Raw genomic sequence first — 20,062 nt, 5'->3', positions numbered from 1 at the left:
GAAATGTTGAGCACATTATGGCACTTAAATAAAAGTTAAGATCAGAGATCAGCAAAGTTATACAACTGATCTTCAGGAGACACACATTTCAGGACAATCCATTCAACTGCTGTCAAGATATTTCACTTAATTAACCAAAAATGTCAACTATATGCAGAATGTTCTCGTGCTCTGTTTGTACATTTGTCTCTGAAAACTAATGCAACAAACTTCGCACATATCACATATAATCATGAGCCAGTGATTCATGTATAACCTATGTATTTGGGTAGGCCGAGGTCATGTTATAAGTGCACTGACGCAATAAAAAGAAGGAAGAGCTAAAATAAAGAGGCAGGTTGGGGCAGTGAATAAGTCACAAAATACTGGACTTTCTGCTAGTTTGGTCATTTTGAGGTGGATCATCGCCATGTTTCTTTTCCTAAACCTAACCTACATAAATCTATTTGCCTAAACCTAACCTCTGTCTTGACGTGAAGAATGTGGCATCATTCACTGGGCTCTGATTCATAGGATATTGCACAAACTGTTGTATGAGGATATGCTGCCTTATGGTGGCCTAGAAGAGAAGTCCAAGATCACCAAAATCAGCAGCACTCATCCACTCGGTGCCATGAATGTCTTGAACAATGTGATCACTTGAACCAAGGAACTAACGTGGCTAACAATACAAATGCTGACTTGAGCAAAGGAGGTTGTTTAAATGTGTATTGATTGGACGTCACTGAAACATATGTTTAGCTCTCCATCAGATTTAGTGTACAGATCAGCCTGGGATAAACGAACAAAAAGATCATTTTTGACCATCAAAATATCTTAAACTTTCATTTGTATGATTAATTCTTATAAATCTTGCAGACATAACTGTGAGACTAACAAAGATGTTCGACTTAACATTGTTAAACAAGATGTTTGCAAATTTGTTTAACTCCAAATGGAATCAATGGTAAAGGCGTCTTTGAGTGTAGCAGCAAGCAAAGAGCTGTTTGAGCTCCGTCTACTTTGATTATTCAGTCGAGAGCTACTTAAACAACTCACACAACTGGAATTTAATCTGTCTCCAAAAAATCTGGCGGGTAAATATTTTCTCTCCTTTGCGGAGAAAAAGGATTCTATGAGAAAAATAGAAAAATACGAGAATAAATACGAGAAAAAGGCTGCTGACTTCACTCTGAACCACATTAAACATCAGAATGTTGAAAAGGCTAATATACAGAGGGGATAAAACTTTATAAACACAATTGAACCAGACAAACAGAGACAGACTGCTTGTTTGGTTGAATTAACTGCAGAATAATTAGTCAAAATCATGTTTTTTTCCCCTTATTTTATCCTGAAAAATTATGACAAAGTATGTTAAGTTTTAGAATCAGCTGATCATGGTTTGACACACGTGGATGCATTTAACTACAACCACTGTCAGCGAGGTAATTACAGAAATTGCTGTGTTTCCTATTTATTTCCACACTTGGATAGACTTTTCCTCATGCCACTGATTTTTCATCACTTTTGCAATCATGAAGTCTCTAACTCTGTGTTCAAGGCTGAACCCATGAACTCATTACACCTACTACTTATCAGATTAACAACCTCACAATTAGGCTAATACAGGACAGGGAAAGCACTTAGTGTTACAAAAACGTCTGTCAGACCCAACTTAATGTTTTGGAAACAGGTTGATTCACTCTCAGTAATGTGAAGGTGGGCGGAAGCTTAAATTCTCCAAAGTGGGGAAGAGCAGATTTGAAGCCAAGCCCAAGCTTATTGATTAACTATTGGGTAACTGCAGTCAGATCCAAAGGTATTTGGACAGTAACACAGTTTTTTTATGCTTCCTCTCTGCATCCTAGTTTAAATTTGACTTTGAAATCACAGATGGGACAGAGGCGATTTAATATCTGCTAACGACGTCAGCCCTCCAGCTGGTTAACTGCTGTAGTGTAGCTGTTGGAACTGAAGTGATATTACAAACTATTATTAATGCCTGCCCACACAGATACTGCACCAATTAAATTACTCAGACAATGTTAGTAGGTAAAAGTCAGTTTGACTTTCATTTTCGTGTATTTTCATCCATATGAAATGAGCTGTAAGAATGTGCAACGGGTTTTGTTCATTTACAAAAGTGAAAGGACATTTTGGAAACTACTAATGAGAGGATTGATACCACTCTTGTATACAATAAATATGTAACTGGAGCCAGCTGTGGGTTAGCTTACTGTAGCGTATTATTACGAGAGGAAACAGATAGTCTGACAAAGGTAACATAATATGCCCAACAGCACCTCTCAAACTCACTAATTACACCACAAATGGCTGGAAACTGCTCCCAGCCAAGAAACAGCCCAGCACTTAACCCTATATAAAACTATATATTGTCATTTTTACATACTGGATTTTGCAAGGATTAAACAACAAGATTCAGCATGTCTGAAAATGATGATGATGACATTTTTCTCCCCTCCTGCTATTGCTTGACATTTCCCAATGGCACATTGTCGCTGCATCCTGGGTTTAGCGCCTCCCAAGACGACTGTGATTAGTTTAAAGAAATACAAACAAACCATAGTGTTTTTTTTTTCCTCTTAGTGCACAATAATGATATGTTCAGGCAGACCTGTCCACAGTGCTGGAACAGTGGTGAAACAAAGTGTGGAGGGACAGACAGACCCAGGGAAGCTGTTTACCCTTAATTTGGGCCTTAATGCTTATGCAAATACAAATGAAAAGTGGTACAAACAACACTGTTAAAAGGAATACTCCACCAGCAAAATGACCATTACTATATCAGTTACTCACCCTGAATTACTCGATTGTGAAGAAAACGTTTTCCCGCATGTCTCCACACTGAACGAAGAAACCAAAAAGACAAACATTCCTTATGAATAGATGCCATTGGGAACCATGTTTGACAACAGCAAAACTATATCAGAACATACACAGACAAACAACTCACACAACTGCAGTATGATCCAAGTTTCATTTATGCAGTCACATGCTCAGTACTTCCCAATCACATGCATTTTCACTAAAAAAAAGTTGCAACATAAAACACTTTCGCCTACGAGCGCGCCCTAAGCATGTCCAGGAATGATCTTGCAGTGAAAACGTACCTGATTGTGAAGTAATGTGCATAAGACTGGATAAAGAAGATTCGGATTATATACCAAGAGTTGCGTGAGAGTTTTGATGTTTTGAAAAAGATTTCCTGTTGTTAAATACAGACCTCTTTTTGGATTTGCCGTTCCCTGCGGAGGTATGCAAGAAAAACAAGTTTTCTTCACAAAGTCAAGGTCACACGTGGTGAGTAACTGATATACAAATTATCATTTTGCCAGATGAAGTTTTCCTTCAATACCCGATAACCTTTAGCAGTCTCAATCTCATAAATGTGATTCATCTTACGATACTTTCTTTTACGATACCCTCTCCAGCCTGCTGCATTTCAAGGCATCTCCAGGAGAAGTGAGCTGTAGCAACATTTGGCAGCAAACTGCTCTGACCACAGGCATTCACCTTAAAATGAGGCAATCCATAATACCATCTATTCTGGAAATATTAGCAGCGATACATTAAGGTGTGAGCCAGCGCTCGATCTTTGGAAAGAACCATTTTGATAATGGCAGAGGGCCCTAAAGGTGTTACAGTAGACTTACAGAGCCACAAGTCTCCCAGGTTCATCTAAGTGCTCTCAGTTTTCTTAATGTAATAACACTTTTCTTCCGAGGAGTTCAATGGGGACACAGGAAGGGAGAAGGTGGAGTGTTAGGGCTGCAAGTGTGTGTGTGTATGTGTGTGGGTGTCTGTAGAAACAGGGGGAAACCCATGACAGAGAGCGAACGAATGGCAGAGATGATTGCGAGTGCTGGTGGAGGAATTGAATTCTGAGCTGGTCGTATTTCAGCACAGCGAGGAGGAGGAGGAGAGAGTCCCAGTGACACACACACACACACACACACACACACACACACAGAACAATATTTTACCTCGACTGCCAAGCCACTTCGCAAAGACCTCCAGCATCGTTAGAAAGCTGCAGGAAATACACTGGAAGAGCCAGCGCATTGAGATCATGTTAAAATGACTGATTTTGGTTTCTGAATTTGCTTCGTTTTAAAATCACAGCTTTGAGAGGCAGGCATTTTACTCCCACGTAACTTTAAACTGTTAACTGATGCCAAAAGTTTTCCACATAATCAGTATGCAACATTTAATTTCTGAGATTGAACACAGAAAGGAAGCCAAGAGGTAGAAAGTAATCAGTACAGGTGGCTTCAGGGGGAAACAGGACATCTACAAAGCCAGAAAGAAGGACAATCAGTCAACGTTAGTTCCAGTAAATACAACTACAACTCGCTCCAAAAGCCACAGACATTCAACCAATCGAAACCCTCTGAAAGCCTCAAAGACAGACACCAACCAGAAAACATTCAGTTATAAACAGGTGCAAATATCTGCATCACTTTATAAGAATAACGAAAGCAACATTCAAAACCCATGTAAGCATCTTTATTCTGACAGTGTTTACACTTGGTTTTAAAATGAGTCTTGGTGGATCAGATCGCAAGTGAACAGTGCTGGATACAAGTGAACGATCACTAAGTTATATTACAACCCCATTTGACCACATATCTTCGTAGTGTTACTTTTAATATGTCCTGATGTGTCCCTGACAAGGACATGACATAACCAGGTAAATATGTCCATGAGTACAAGACGTGGAAGTTGTTTTAGTGACCAATGCTCAATAATTTGCCCACTTAACAACAAATTAGCCCTTGTTTGATGAGACAGAGGGGAGGACATGCAGCAAAAGGTCACAGTCAGACTCAAACCCGCTGCAGTCGGACCACAGTTCCTACACAGTGGGCGCCCGCTCTACCAACTGAGCCACTATTCAGAAATTTTAGTAAACCGACACATTTTCTGGCAAAGTTAAAGCAGAGCCACAAGTCCATTCACCAACGTAAGCGCTTTTTTTTCCCCTCAGTACGCCTGCGCGAAATCGCAAACAGAGCGTCTCAAAACGCCATGGCAACACGACACTGGATGTCCCCGAGTCAAACTAACATTAGCAACACGAAGTTATAACGAAGGAAGTGTAGTTTCTGGCAGGTAGCAACGCAGCAACATGAAACGTTAGCGAAGGTAACGTTAGCTATGAGGTTAACACCAGTTTAAGTAGCTAGCTTACCTCCAATTCTCTCTGCAAAATGGACAAGCCATCCTGTCCACGTCCTCCAGACCATCTGCGAGTCCCTATGCGCCTCTGTCTTTCTTGCAGGCTTCGGCCGTGGATGTATTACAGAGAGTTTCGGCACAGACTATCAAGACAGCAAGCTGCTGCCTTGTTAGCATTGTTGCTAATATCTACCGCGGAGCTTTCAAACTAATCTTTATTGACAATTGTCAACAGCCAGGTCGGGCCGTTTATACGCGTGCAGTGTGCGCTGTCAGGTCTGGGCTCGATCATCACAGTGTGAGCACATTAATCGTGAGCTTTGGCTTTACATCGCAGACGATTTGCTCAAACAGTATGAGTTGGAATCAACAACAAAATTTCTAAAGTCATACAGTGAATTCCCATCCTAAGTGACAAAGTCTGAACACAAGAGATGCATTATAGACGCAGATATGAATGTGTCTCAGCTGTCCACTCAGCTCAGTTACCAGCAGAAAATGTTGGCATTTTATATTTTGGCAAAACAAGCAAGATTTGAACATTTCATACACAGCAACATTTCAAAAGCATGGATGGTGTGTCACCTAAGCAAGATGGCTGCCAAGTTGCAGACCACTGCAGACAACAGTTGATGACCAACAATTTTAACAAAATAAAATAAAAGGTTCTTTTTTTTGGCATGCTATTGATGCATTTCCAGTGGCTTTTCAGCGACCAAACATGGGTGTTTTTTAGCAAAGTGTTTTGCGAAGCGGTTGTTTTTTTTAACTTGACATTGCTGCTGTTCTGTTTGGATAGTACCAGCAAAATCAGGTATTTTAGGCCCAAAATATAATCAATTTACAGCCATAACCAAGTGTTGTTTGTGTCTAAATCTAACCGCACATTAACCACAGCATTGTTGAAATGATATGTTTTTATGTAGTCACTACCATATAACATACACATGTAATGTAATGTAAAAATATATTTGTGGTTTGCAAAAATGTACAATGCCAACATTTATTCTGCGGTTGAGTTAGTCTTCTTGTCAAAAATGTTTTAAAACCAAGTGTAAACAGGATCAGTGGGACAGGGTCCCAACCTTTTAGGGCTTTTGATCCTTGAGAGCAATGCAATGGCTGCTTGAGACTCCTTGTCACAGGTTGCATAATGCCTGAGCTGCAACCTATTTAACCTGAGCCTTTTCAGATTATTTCATTAGAATAGTTTTTAGAGGCCAGTAATTCTTTAATGACACAATATTTCTAAATTATACCAAAATTTAGATGGTTAAACCACAGTAATTAACGACAACCTCCTGCCCATTCTGGCAAGGGTAGGCATCTTTGTTGCATGTCACCCCCTGCTTCTTATTTCCTGTCATCTTTCCCTTGCCAACCTGATAATAAAAGCATAATAATGCCACTAAAAGACAACAAATAAGTTGTTTTGGGTTCGTAAACCCTGGGTTAAAAAACAATGTTTGATTTCACATAGTTAACAATCAGAACAATCATCACTGTAGTATATTTAAGCCTTGGAAACCTGAGCAAATTGGCAGAGAAATTAACAAAAGATTAGTCTAAAGTACAAGAAAATTACCTGAAAATTAGAAGAAGAAAAAAAAGTTTAAAAAAAAACAAGGTAATGAACTGGAAAAGAACTCAAAAGTTTGAATAATTTATCATGATAACTATAAATATTGTTTTTCTGCTATTTTCTTTTTCCTGTTAGACATTATCTCCCAGTTTTTAAAAAATAACTTTCTAAATCTACTAATTTCTTGCAATTTGTGGAACATTTCTTGTCAAGTTGCTCATTGCTTTTTTTTCCGTGTTCTTGAAATAAATCTCCCCATTTGCTCAGAGTTTTAGGATTTGAATACTCATGAAAGGCATCTGAAAGCAGCACAAGAAGTTTTGTTGCTCCAGGTTTCAAAGTGTTAAATTCTGTCACAGCTATCTGTGTTAGGATCAAATTAAACATTGAATGTTTGTTTTGGGGTGTTTTTTGAGCAGAATATATTCAGCAAAGATTTGCAGAGATTTACAGATTTGCCCTGAAGGACTTTACACTGTGCAGTATGCTACATTTAGACCCTGGACTAGAAGGATACCCGGTGTCGCAATGGTTTTATTAAGTATCCAAGGCATAAAGATTAATAGCAGCTCTAAAAAACTGAGTGAAGTCGATCCTGCAAACAAAACACTGTGTGATCCTTCATTTTCATTGTCCTCATTTCACACCACATCCCCAAAGCTGCTAATCAAACCTGCATTAAGTTCTTTTTTCACCACAGTTTGCAGTTGGAGTTGAGCAGAGTGGTGCTAAACGGACAGTTCCTGCTGCTCTGGGTGCCATTTGTTATCCCTCCTTTAACCCCTGTAGCTACAAGAGGCTGCCGTGAGCATCACTTTACTCCCACAGCCAGTAACCCTCTCCTAGTTCAGGTCGACTTGCGATGCGGATCAATATTTGGGTCGACTAAAAGAGAAATGATTAGAGTCAGGGGGGAAAAACGTCGTGGCAGAAAAAGCCTGCTATCCCGTCTGCTGAGATACATTCACTCGCTAATGCTTCACGCTTTAAATGAACCCTTTCACTGTCAATAAAGAGGCAGAGGAGGAGAAAAAGACGCATGCAAGTCCCAAGTCTCGCCATGATGCGTGTTGTGCACGGAGGAGTGCAGGAGCACAGCGGCTTATAGCAGGTGGTCTATGGGGCCAAATGGCCTGAGTGAGCACGCATTTCTTACCAGGAGTTTTCTTTTGGTGCAGTAGGGAAGAAGGAGGAGGAGGAGGAGGAGGAGGGGGGGGTAGACCAACTCCACCGCTCTCCCTTCTTCAGGAGCCTCTCTCCATCCAATGACACCGGTGCCGGTCCGGTCTATGTATCCCGGGGGCTGGAGGAGGGGAGGAAACACGGCGTTCACGCACACACTCACACACACACTCCTCCCGGAAGATGGGGAGGAGTGTGAGGAGCAAGAAGGATGATGAAGAGGAGGAGGAGGATTTATCTTCCACTCGGAGGTGTCCGTGTGTTTGCGCTGCAGCTCGCTGGACTGTGAGAAGCTGGTGCCAGAGGCATTTCTGTGTGAGCCGCAGCTCACCCTCGACCGACCGACTGCAGAAACAAAGTCCCACCCCTGCAGCGCAACTTCCACCGCCGGGCCGCTCAATAACACGACCACCGCCTCCTCCTCCAAGGCTCCAACAGCAGCAGCAGCAGTCAGCACTAAGGAGGACCTGCCTGCTGCACACACACACACACACACACACACACACACACACACACACACACACACACACAGCCTGTTACGCAATGGGTGCATGAAGGGGGGGGACTGGAAGGGGAGGTGTGTGTATTTCAGGGACACCCAAACTTTTCTTCCCCATCATCTCTCTTCACAGTCATGACCACAAATTTTTTCCCAAGATCAAACCTCCTCCTCCTCCCCTCTTAATCATCATGTCAGCTGTTAGGGATGATTCAGTGTGAAATTACATAACTGTCTACACTGGAGGTGGGCAGGGTGCAGTGATGACACCAGTGATTGCAAAACGCTCATCTCTATCAGTCCTCTCAAAGTGGTAATCCCCAAACAAGCAAATTAAAGGTAAACTGCTCCTCACCCAACCGCCATGCAGTGCACAACTACAGTCAGTAAAGGGTTAAGTGGAAATTTGAGGGGCCTCTTTCTAATAAAACACTTTTTTAAAATGAAGGGTTTATTGGTGTCAGTAAATCTTAAATTATTGATTTATGGATCACTACACTCAAAGGAAATTCCCAATTTGGCAATCAAAACATTATTAATTATTACTGATATTTAAAGCATAAGTAAATGATTTTTTACCCATTATTAATGCCACTGGCTATAATCCAAGTAGGAAATTCCTTTATTTTACTTGGGTAATTCATTACATTATTTCACTCTATCCAACAGTTGAAGGACATATTTTTATTGTGCATTTTATGAGGCAGTTTGGAAAAATACAGTTTTGTAGATAAAGTGTTTGAATGTAATATGATGCCAGGTTAACATTTTCATGAATGATGAGAAGCTCTCTGTAACTAACTAAATAAATTCACCGTTAACTACTGGCAGCTGTAGTTGCCAGCATCCTGCCATTATTTTAGTGTCAATGCAGTACACTACCTCAACTGTGTGTTACTGTTAAATTCATCACACTATTCTACAGTAGAATTTGAGGTGTATAGCAGTAATATTGGCTTCAAAACACAGGAAGATTTACAGTTTCTTACTGTATTTGGAAAAAACGGTACATTACTGTTGGCTGTATTTTTACGGTAGTTGGTTACAGTAAGTAAACAGGAAACACTCCACTTTACAGTCATCCTAACCTCAACCTGCTAATATTACTCTATCTTGAAGATTTATTGTATCTTTAACATACATTTCCACTTTCATTAGATTAGCTGGAACAATCATCATTGAAAGAAATGTAAATGAAAACTAACACTGATGCTGAAGTTTGATGAATACTGGTGGAGGTTTGTTTCAACATTCGGGGACCCACACATGAGAAACGAGGGGTTTAGGGCTCCTTTGCCAATACATTTTGAGCATCAAAGATTTTTTCCTGCAGTCTGGTGAATTTTTATGCACCATTTGTTTGCCTTTTTTGCATACATTTATGATGTGAACGTGTTTATTTGTGTCGAAATAAATTCTTCTGGTACTTTCATGTTTTTATTGGAATAGGCATAGACTTCCCCAACAAAATCTACACCAACGCAAAGGACAATATCCCATCAGGTTATCTTTATTTTAACCCTTTGGACCTAAGCATATTGGTTTGATTTCTTCAAACACGGGGAGAGGGCAACTTAACAAAACATGGTGGAAATTAGTAAAAACAAAAAAAAAGTAACAAGAAAATTAACTGAAATTAAGTAAATAAATAAATAAATAAAAGTCAAAAACAAACAATAAAATGACCCCAGAGTGCAGAAATTTTTTTTAAAAAAAAGGAAATGACAATATGTATTTTTCTCCTGTAACATAATTTTAAATAAATAAAATTATAATGATTATAAACATTGTTTCTGGACATTTTCCCTAGATTTTGATAATCCCAAGTTCTCACCTTTTTAAAAAATAATTTTCAGGTTATTTTTCTCATTACCTTTCACTAAAATTTTGCAATTTGTGGGATATTTCTTGCCAGGTTGGTCATTTCCTTTTCCCCCATGATTTTGAAAGATATTAAACCAATTTGCTCAGGTTTCAAAGGCTTTCATGGTTTGTGAGAGGCATCTAAAAGCAGCACAAGAAAACTAATGTTGAACCAGGTTTTAAAGGGTTAACTAACAGATGTTACTTGTTCTTTGCTGCCTGCTGAAAATCACAGCCTGACTGCAGTGACCCCTGACCTGAAGTTTAACCTGCTTTGACCTCATTCAACCAGATTATTGTTCAATGGCTCATAATAAAGGTAATAAACTTACTGAAGCATCACTCTAGATCCAGAGTGAGAAATATGAGGATTACTGCAAACAGGAAACAGCCACCACAATGTAATGCAGTACAATTCCTTTGGAAGAGATGCACAACACCTACATTGGAAATGGACATAGTAAATATCAAAAGTTTTATCCCTCTGATCAGTCAAACAACATTTTGCAACAGTAAATTTTTTTTCCCAATTCTGCAGATGAGGGACAGACTAATCAGCCCAGTCAGCAGAAGAAAACGTTGGCATTGCACATTTCTTCAAACTAAAGATATGTTACTTTGGTACGTCTCATATGTATCATATCAGCATTTCTAAAGTAACACAGTTTGTTAGTTAACTTTGACATCAGGAGGTGGATGGGATGCTGGATATTGTGAAATCTAGGTGAGCCGCCTGCCAGGTTGCAGATCACTGATCACTGTTTTAGACCAACAAACAGAGTTTTAAGTGGAGGGTATGCCCCCAACACCAGGTATTTTAAGCCAAAACATGATCTTTTCTGAACCAAAACTAAGTAGTTTTATGCCTAAACATAACCACACATTAACCACAGTACTGTTGAATCACACCTGCTACATAGTAATGTGCAAATGTAACACATCCGTGGCTTGCAGAAACGTTCATTGCCAACATTTTTGGGGGTAATTGTGTCAAAATAATGTAAAGACTTGCATCAAATGTAGAACACGATGCAGTGAGAGCACATTCTGTGAACACTTTCTCTGTGGGTTTTTTTTTGGTGGCCTTGTTCTCAGCTGCAGCTGTGACAACGGATGGCTGACAAAGACAGAAAAACAAGCAGAGCATGAAGAACAGGATTAATGACATCTAAACTTGTTTGCTGACATCACATGCCCTCTGATCAAACAAACCTCTCTCGCCTGTGATCCGGAACTCCACTTGTGGTAATTTTGCCTGACCTGAAACACATGAAATCTAGATACACCACAGGAATAAAGTAAAAGCATCCTAAAAGTACAAATACAGTTTTCTTTCACTGTGTGGAAATGACTTCTTTCCACTCTTTTGAGTAACAAAAATGAATGAGACAAAGTGAAGTATGTGAGATGAGAGTATAATGTTAGCATCATCTCAGCTGTTTGGTTTAACTTTGTCCTTGTCCTCCCTTAATCATTTTTCTCTTTTATATTTGTCCTGCAGAATTCACACAGCATGTTTGCACAGCTTTTAGCCACACTGAACTCATTACGGCATGAATGCAAATTTATGCCACTTCACAAAATAAACACTGACAGTTTTTAAAAGGCCTGGCAGCAGGAGAATGGTGCATTCAGGGTTTTCTTAGCCTTTTGAATGTCTCCATCTGGTGGTGAAGCTACTGTATTGATGCTGGCAAAGAAACACCTCAGACTTCACTAAAAGCAATGTAGAAAACACCTATTGCACTGAATCTGGTTGTGACTGACTTAAAATTCAGTGTTTCAGGTGACTGTCAGTAGAGTAATTAGACACATTAGACTAATATAATAATGTGAGTGTTTTTAAAATCTTACTTACCTTCACGATTATGTTTTAGAAGAGGTATGTATCCCTAATTTCATTAATCAATAGTGAGTTAGAAGGAAATTATTGTGCTTTGGGGTTGATGTTTGGCACTGAAACTAAACTGGAGTATCTTTGAATCTCAAATCTTGTGTTCTAAAAAACATCAATGGAACCATGTAAAACGAGACCTAATTAATAACTAAATAACTCTCTGGACATTTGCATACTGATCTTAATCTTTAAGATACGCTGGCCACTTTGAGATATGCCAGCAAAGAAACATAAGATATGCAAGTCTTTAAAGTGTATAAATAAAAAATAAGTCAGACACTCAGACTGCAGGTTTCTCTTGAGTTTAAAAATTCACAGGGCTTTGGTTGATTTTCCAAAAAACCCTGAGAAGATTAATATGTTTCTAGTTTTAGTATGGTCACTGTAAATAATTTAAAGGCTCATTATCAGCCCAGGGCTCGAGGATAGTTATTTTTGCCAAAATCATTGGACTGATGAAATCCGTCCAGGTCCAAAATGAGTGGAAACAACGTTTTTTCAATGCACAAACTCAAAATAAAATACTCAGTGAATTTCACTTTAAAAATGACTAAAATGGCATAAAATCATTCTTAATCTTAATCTACAGATTAGGTACAGTAACACTAGTTGAAGCTTCTACAATCTGTCCATTTTCTAGAAACTCTAGTTTTTCTTTTTAGGGTAAATCAAATGTAAAAATCCAAACATTATTACCTATAACTGATATTCATTATATTATATGGATATTGTGACATATCATCTTAGGTTTTGGATATAATATCCAAAATGTGGTCTTTACCTCATTCAAAGGCTGTATTACAGTGAAGTGATGTAATTTTATGAATTTACCAGACTATTGTAGCTGTTCTATTATTTGCCTTTACCCATTTAGTTTTTAAATTCACATTACTGATGATTATTTATCAAATATCTCATTGTGTAAATATTTTGACAACGCAACAATAGTCAACAATATCAGCGCAATATTGATATAAAGATATTTGGTCAAAAATATTGTGATATTTGATTTCCTCCACACTGCCTAGCTCAAACGGGACACTTCCACTAGATTCTCTTTTCCAGAAGAAGCAGTCACATAGTGCATGATGGGAGAGTTTTTTCATTCCTGATACCTATTCCTTAATTTGCATATAAGCCAATACTGAGTATCGTTCCAATACCATTGCATTATTTAAAAAAAATAAAATAAAATAAACCTACAACACTACTTACCCTGTAAGGATAAGAAATAATTTCTATATGGGTGTGATTCAGCCTGCGTAAAACATAAACAACATGAGGAAATACATACAGAGAATAAATGCTATCCGACTTTAACAATAAATAAATAGTTTAATTTACTTTTTACAGTCAATTAATTCTTCGTTGTGCTCTAAAACAGTAGCTGCCAGTGGCTGCAGAGTGCTGTGCAGGGTACTGTTAAAGAGCGGAAAAAAACTGATTTCCAGGAAAACTGCAGTTAAATCTGGTGTAATGGACATGTAGTTGCAAATGCCAGTCCACAATTTAGTCAGTATCAGAGCCATTTCTGACACTCATATTAGCATCAGAAAAACTCTAGACTGCGTGCATTTCGGCATATTGCCTATTTCTTGCCTCAAATGTTTTCAGAAATATATTTTAAAGGGTTGTTCAGATGGAATAACAGAAAGTTTGTGTGCATGCTGCCATGTTGTTTCCTGTTTGAAACAGCAAGCAGAGAATGAGGGACCTCCCAACTCGCACTGTTCATCCAATCAGGTGCATCCCACAATTGGGGACATCACTAGTAGGAAGCCATCAGTTAAGTTAGAGCCCGCACCCCCTCGTGTTCTTCATGGATCTGATGAGAGTGTACAGAAATGGATAGGATTAATCAATGCTTTATTAGCTTCAACAAAGCCAGTAGTTAACAATTCAAAATCCGATTTAGATATCCCTTTGTTTGACTTGAGTTATTAATAAGACTCCTTCACTTCATCCAACATTTTTAGGACACATTTCAATGAATTTTACTTTTATAAGCAGCTTGTAAAATTATACTTCAAGAAAGTCACATCAAACCAAGTGTACCACAACAGCAATAACACACTGGCACAGAGTGTATAAAAACATATATTTATTGTTCTGTTACTGTTGGTTAACTTGATCAACAATAAATGGCGGCAGGCCAGGAGACACAACTGTACACATATTAATAGAAAGCCTTAGAGAGCTTCTGTTTTTCTGTTCAGTGGCAATTAACAATGCAAAGAGAGAAAAACAAACACTGTTCGCTGCAGGCCGTACAGTTGATGAATGCTGGGTTTTTAATGGTGCGTCCAAAAGTCTTCCGTCAGCCTCTTCTCAAAGTGGTTCGTCTCCTAAGCAGATAACTTTACAAGAGGGGTAAAAATACTGTACATTGTTCTGTATCTCAACGCTCCTTGACATGTAAGATCTTTTCCATGTATCCTTTGTTCAGGACAGTGATAACTACTCACCTTTACATTCCCCCTTATCGAGCGAGGTTGCAGAAAGTCAAGTAAAGCTTTAAAGATGGAAAAAAAAAGATATTTAGACTCTAAAGACAGAAATAGAGGTGCTCCGTACTCGACAAAATAGTGTGTGGATTAAAATAGATAAAGGTTATATATATTTATACTATATATACTATATAAAGGCTTAAATCTCTAAATACAAGGACAGCCACCAGTGCTGTCCACACACATTCCTCAGTACACAAACCCTTTAATGCAGCAACAATTCACACCTGCTTTGTCTCATTTTCGTGGACCATTAAGTCTCATATGCAGTAAAAGGATCATAGGATCCTGATCCCAAAAGTTGACCCAGAGCAAATAAAGTAAACTTGTGGATGCAGAGCCTTTTGGTGGAAAGCATCGTCCACCTGGATGCATATCAAGGGAGCAGCACAGACGGACACCGAGTACTGTTTAGATCTGACGCTTTTTGGGGTTTTTGATCGTCATAAACAGAAGGGAACGCGTATGAAACCCAAAATGTTTCTTCTACTTCCACTCACTCCAGGCTGAAAGGTACTGATCAATGACACAGAGCTCATTTAATTAAAGCAGAATGAAGCTGATGAGCGAGAAGCAGCGAGTATCAATGCAGGATCTGCCGTCCCATTGGCCGGATATCAACGAAAGTGGACGGGAAACAAAGGCAGGAGGAATGGAAGCAAGTCTGAGTGGTAGAGTTTCACCTCAAAGTTGTGGTTGATTATTACAGTTTATATGTGAAGTGGTTCGGTTGAAAGATAAAGTGGATGAGACCAGGTCCAAATGTCTGTTTCAGTCCAGGCAATCTTCTACATTCCACACGCTGCAAAACAAAATCCAGTTCCTCAAAAATTCACGGGAACGTTTCTCAGTCTCTCCTGCATCGTCGTGTCCCCGGTGTCCATCGAGGAGCACTGACGTTCAGACTGAATGTGCAAATGTCATCCGTAACGCACAACCGTTCAAAAACAACTTGACAAAAACAATAGACAAAGAACTCTGCAGTCCCTGAAACACCCCTGTCTCCCATCCACTCTAAAAAGTTCAGTTTATGTGCCACAAAACTAATGGAAGAAATGATTAGTGAAAGACTGCATAAAAATGTTCATACTTTGTTACCTCCAAGGGTAATAAAAGCATTAATTGCACATATAAATGTGTTCCATTTTAACTTCAAAGCCTTTAAAACTTAAGAAAACTACAGCTCTGCACAGAAGTGAAAAGTACAATATGAAACAAGAGCATTTAAGGGTGTAAGTAATTTTTTTTAAATAATGAGTGACATCTCGCTGATTTGAACTGAGGTTTAGCTGTTCGAAATTGGGACTGACAACAACTCAAGTTGCTGCAATCTTGTCTGACTGCATTCTGTAGCAAACATCTAAAGACTTCTAAAGTATCTGTAAACTGACTTTCTGGCAGATCTTTGGCTTCGGTGGTAAAACAAGTTTCACGTTTGCATCTATCCATGTGTGTGTATATATCAGTCAGATTATATAAAATTTTGAAGAGAACAAATCCATCAATGGTTTAGAAGTTCATTTTGACCTTTCCTTTCATTTTAAATGGCCTCCCTTCAGAGGTTTCAAATCTGCACCTTTTGAAAATTGAATTGTTGCGAAAAATTAGGGCTGGGTATTTTAAAATTAGTACTAGTACCAATACCAGAACACATGAAGTGATACAGATACCAGGGTTTCCCACACATGAATGTATTTCTGGTGGCCTGCCAACATATAAAAAATCTGCCACCATGAATTGATTTTATATTTGCGCAGATGTTGGAAAATATGTATAGATATATATATATATATATATATATATATATATATATATATATATATATATATATAGCATTTACACAACAATTTTGGAGTGCAGGGTGTACTCTGGGCACACATGGAGCAGTAAAACACCAGCTGCGGTACAGTTCATTGTGTGGGTCCTAAAGTCTGCAGCAGCTGCTCCTGTCGATCTGCTCAGCTCTGACTGGTTAAACAAATGAATTATTTTCTCCACGACTCAAATACCTCAAACTGCTGCTGAGGAAAAAAAGAAGTCATGATGAGTTCCACCTGTGCTGTGTTCTTGTACCTGCAAAAACATCTGAATTTAGAGAGGGGACACAGAATGATGAAAAGGGATTCTCAAGCAAAAGATACAAAAACCCAGAAAGGTTGCTAACACCCCTGTCTTAGCCGCCACCATAGAGATTCTAACTCTGTACGAAAGACTGTATTTGTCATTCAAAAAGTCATTAATTATTAAAGAGGCATTTTTGTGTTTAATAATTAATTACTTTCTCTACATTTGCTGATAATTAAACTTTTAGAACTTGCTTACTTTACTTGCCTGTTAGACATTCCCACCGCCAACGTCTGTTAATGTGATACCAGTGACATTTTAATGGTCACGCAGTGCAGCACTGGGTTAAGATTAGTCACAGAGCATATTTTGCATAATGTTAGACACGTTCATTTTAAGGCCCGGAAAACTGTTTTTTTTTTCAATTTTCTAACTTTCCCAGACATTTCATGACCGTGGGAACACTAAATAATGAATAGCATGTAGTATAGTCATACTTTCAAACATTTTGGAGGCTTCTCGTTATGCTGAACAGCCAACTCTAGATCTAGGTCCGAAAAGGATCAAATGCAGGTATTGCTTGATTGGAGAAGTTTTGATATGACTCAGCACTGCGTTATTTTGGTTGACGCCTTAAAGAAATCGAGTACTGATACCCAGCCCTACGTAAAATACAACACTCAAGTTTTCTCCCCAGAAAACGGGTACTTTGAGGGAATCTGTCTTGAGATCACTATGAACACTATGAAATCTCAAAATTATTCAATTTGATAGAGCCTCAAATAAATCCAGGAGACTGCTGCCATGCAAACTATATCTAATATGTAGTTATCACAACTCTTCTTGCAGAATTTGGCAGAAAAAAACCCCATAAAAAAATAGAAATGCTTCACATATTCAGTGAATCTCTTCAATCTGGAACTGGTGGAGTGTTTTAACACACATGAGATGTGACCAGCTGAAGAGCAAGATGAAGAATGAAGAGATGTCTGGCAAGTGACGGCTAAGAGCCACAATGACTTGAACTTGCTGTAATGTTTCAGTTTGTCATGGCCTGGATCTGAGAACAATGTCAGACAGACACCTCATTTGCTTGACTCTCAAGCATCCCGCTGCTGTTAATGAGCGCTAAGAATAACCCTGATCATAACCCTGTTTGATGGGAGCACAGCCGCTCACTCTCTGGATCTATTTGTCCATGAAGAAAACACAGACATTTGCAACAACCAGCTGTTTAGTTTTAGGTGAGCACTGCTGCAACAACAAAGCTGACTATTAGCTTACATCACACATTAGCGTCAGCAGAGGGACCACACGGGGGAAGTTGGATCTGTTTCCATAGTAACTGGAGGAACTCAGAGTGGCTGCGACTGAGTCAGGTGGAGGGTGTGCGTTTGATGTGTTTGGGTTTGGCTCGGTGCTGCGTGTGCTGACTGGCTCTGGGGCTGAGGATGTGGTTGCGGCTGCTGCAGAATGTGCACCACCCGGCTCAGGGTGTCTGTGGTGGCAAATGCCAGATACTGGCAACACAACCAGTCCTCCAGGCTCACGCCGCAAGCCGCATCCAGCGAGCGCTCCGCAAACTTGATCATCATCAGTGTCCTCTTCAGGTCCAGCCAGTTTTGGAGGGTGGCCTCGCGCTGGCTGGAGGTGGCACCTGACATGGGGCCCGTGCTGCTGCAGCCAAGCGCCTGGAACAAGTCCTCACGAGGGCCCCAGAGCAGGCACTGCAAGCAGGCCCTGGCCTCGGACATGCGGATCCTTTCGGAGGGATTGACAGTGAGCAGTAGCCTGGCCAGCTGCTGCAGACCCTGTGAATAGAGCGATCTGACAGGCAGCGGCGGCAGATCCGCCCACGTGTACTCCCGCTCCTTCAGCTCCGGCGTCTCCTCGAAGGGGTTGGGTCGGTGCAGCATCTCATAGATCAGAATCCCAGTCTGGAACTCGTCACACTTGCGATACTGAGTTGCTGTTACTATTTCGGGTGCCAGGCGTGACTGGTCGCGCAGCGTACCAGGGTCAGCAGCCATGAGAGTGCTCTTCTGTTTTGCTTGGGAGAAGTTACTGATGATGAGGCGGGCGGGGCAGGTGGCGTTGGCAGCAGCAGTAGCAGCGCCGGCAGAGGTTGCACCAGAACTGCTGCTGCTGCTGCTGTTGCTGTTGTTGTTGGGCTCAAGAATTTCCAGATTCCAGGGGTTGCCGGGTTGGCAGTGGACCAGCAGCAGGTTTTCCAGTCGCAGGTCGCAGTGGGTCACATGATAAGGCTTCATGTGCTCCAGGCCAGAGCACAGCTGCAGCAGCAGGAGACAGACCTGGCGCTCGTACAGCTCAGGGTTATGAGTGTGCCGAGCCGCGCCTTCTCGGACAAAGTCAGCCACCGTCTGGAAGGGCACCTCGCGTGTGATGACCACCACTCGGCTCCTCAAGCGGCCAATAGTGTTCATGTGACCTGCTGCTGGGGTTTCATCTAATTTACCATTTGGAGCTTTGGAGTCCGTCATCTTGGTTTCAGTCTTTATATCTTTCTCTTTCTCCTTCAGCCCGTTTGCATCTTCCTCCTCATCCTCTTCATCCTCCTCACCTTCTTCCTCTTCCCAGGGCAGCAGCCTGGCAGGGACATCAGCCAGGAAGTGTCCACAGTCCTGCTGGATGTTGAAGTGCACAGCCAGGCTCTGTCTCACTGCAAGGCTGTGAAAAAACTGCTGCTGGGTCTCCTTCACTTTGCTCCGACAGATCTGGGGAAGGACAGAGAGAATGTAATCATCAATTTTAAGGTTTCAGCTGGAAAACCTCTGATAATGAAGCTATATCTAAATTAATGGGAGACACCCCACGTGAATAGGGTCGAATTTTTAACTAAAAAGATATCACCGTGAAACTTCCCAAGTTCTTTTTTATTTGCATTACAAGTTTCCTGAAATATATGTTTAAATATGCAAATTATGCACTATCTAGTTAGATATGGGCTGATTTGCATACATTTCCTTAAAAAATCTGAAAATTGGATTAACTAAGGTTCAAAGTTCTTGTTTCACTTTGTAGTCATGTTGGAGTCAAAGAGATATCCAAAATTCCCTCTGCAAAAACCTACATCACTCCTTTTGTGGGAAAATACTGTCAAAAGCCATTAAAAAGCACCACGTTTTTAGGAATAAAATGCTATATGATCTGGCATTGAATGATATATGATTTAGGGTTAGTGGAGATTTTTGGTTCACAATGCGAGAAAAAAACAATTTTGAATCTTGAAACGCTTTTAACATAAAACACTTACTCATGATCAAATC

General features: G+C 40.1%; 2 protein-coding genes across 5 annotated transcripts in view; both read right to left on the bottom strand.

Moving 5' to 3' along the window:
* The window catches only part of syt12 (synaptotagmin XII), a 33,104-nt gene extending 25,053 nt beyond the window's left edge, over window positions 1-8,051 (bottom strand). Inside the window, exon 1 of one of the 2 annotated variants that reach the window (XM_042496318.2) lies at window positions 7,920-8,051. The gene's annotated coding sequence lies outside the window, so the exon portion shown is untranslated. Of the gene's footprint in view, window positions 1-5,194; window positions 5,335-7,919 lie in introns of those variants that run through there. The other variant, XM_088080304.1, reaches the window with a different exon arrangement.
* Window positions 8,052-14,290: 6,239 nt separating this feature from the next.
* peak1 (pseudopodium-enriched atypical kinase 1) overlaps window positions 14,291-20,062 on the bottom strand; it is a 128,387-nt gene continuing 122,615 nt past the window's right edge. For all 3 annotated transcript variants that reach the window (XM_088080300.1, XM_088080301.1, XM_088080302.1), the window contains one exon: window positions 14,291-19,510. In XM_088080300.1, the coding sequence (XP_087936426.1) occupies window positions 18,131-19,510 (1,380 nt within the window). In that variant the 3' untranslated portion in view covers window positions 14,291-18,130. The remainder of the gene's footprint in view (window positions 19,511-20,062) is intronic.

This window comes from Plectropomus leopardus, chromosome 7 (assembly GCF_026936395.1).
Source record: "Plectropomus leopardus strain MGB_pleo_1.0 chromosome 7, ASM2693639v1, whole genome shotgun sequence".
Classification (NCBI taxonomy): Eukaryota; Metazoa; Chordata; class Actinopteri; order Perciformes; family Serranidae; genus Plectropomus; species Plectropomus leopardus.
The sequence above is the reverse complement of the archived record's forward strand: the minus strand, read 5'-3'. Positions and strand labels throughout refer to the sequence as shown.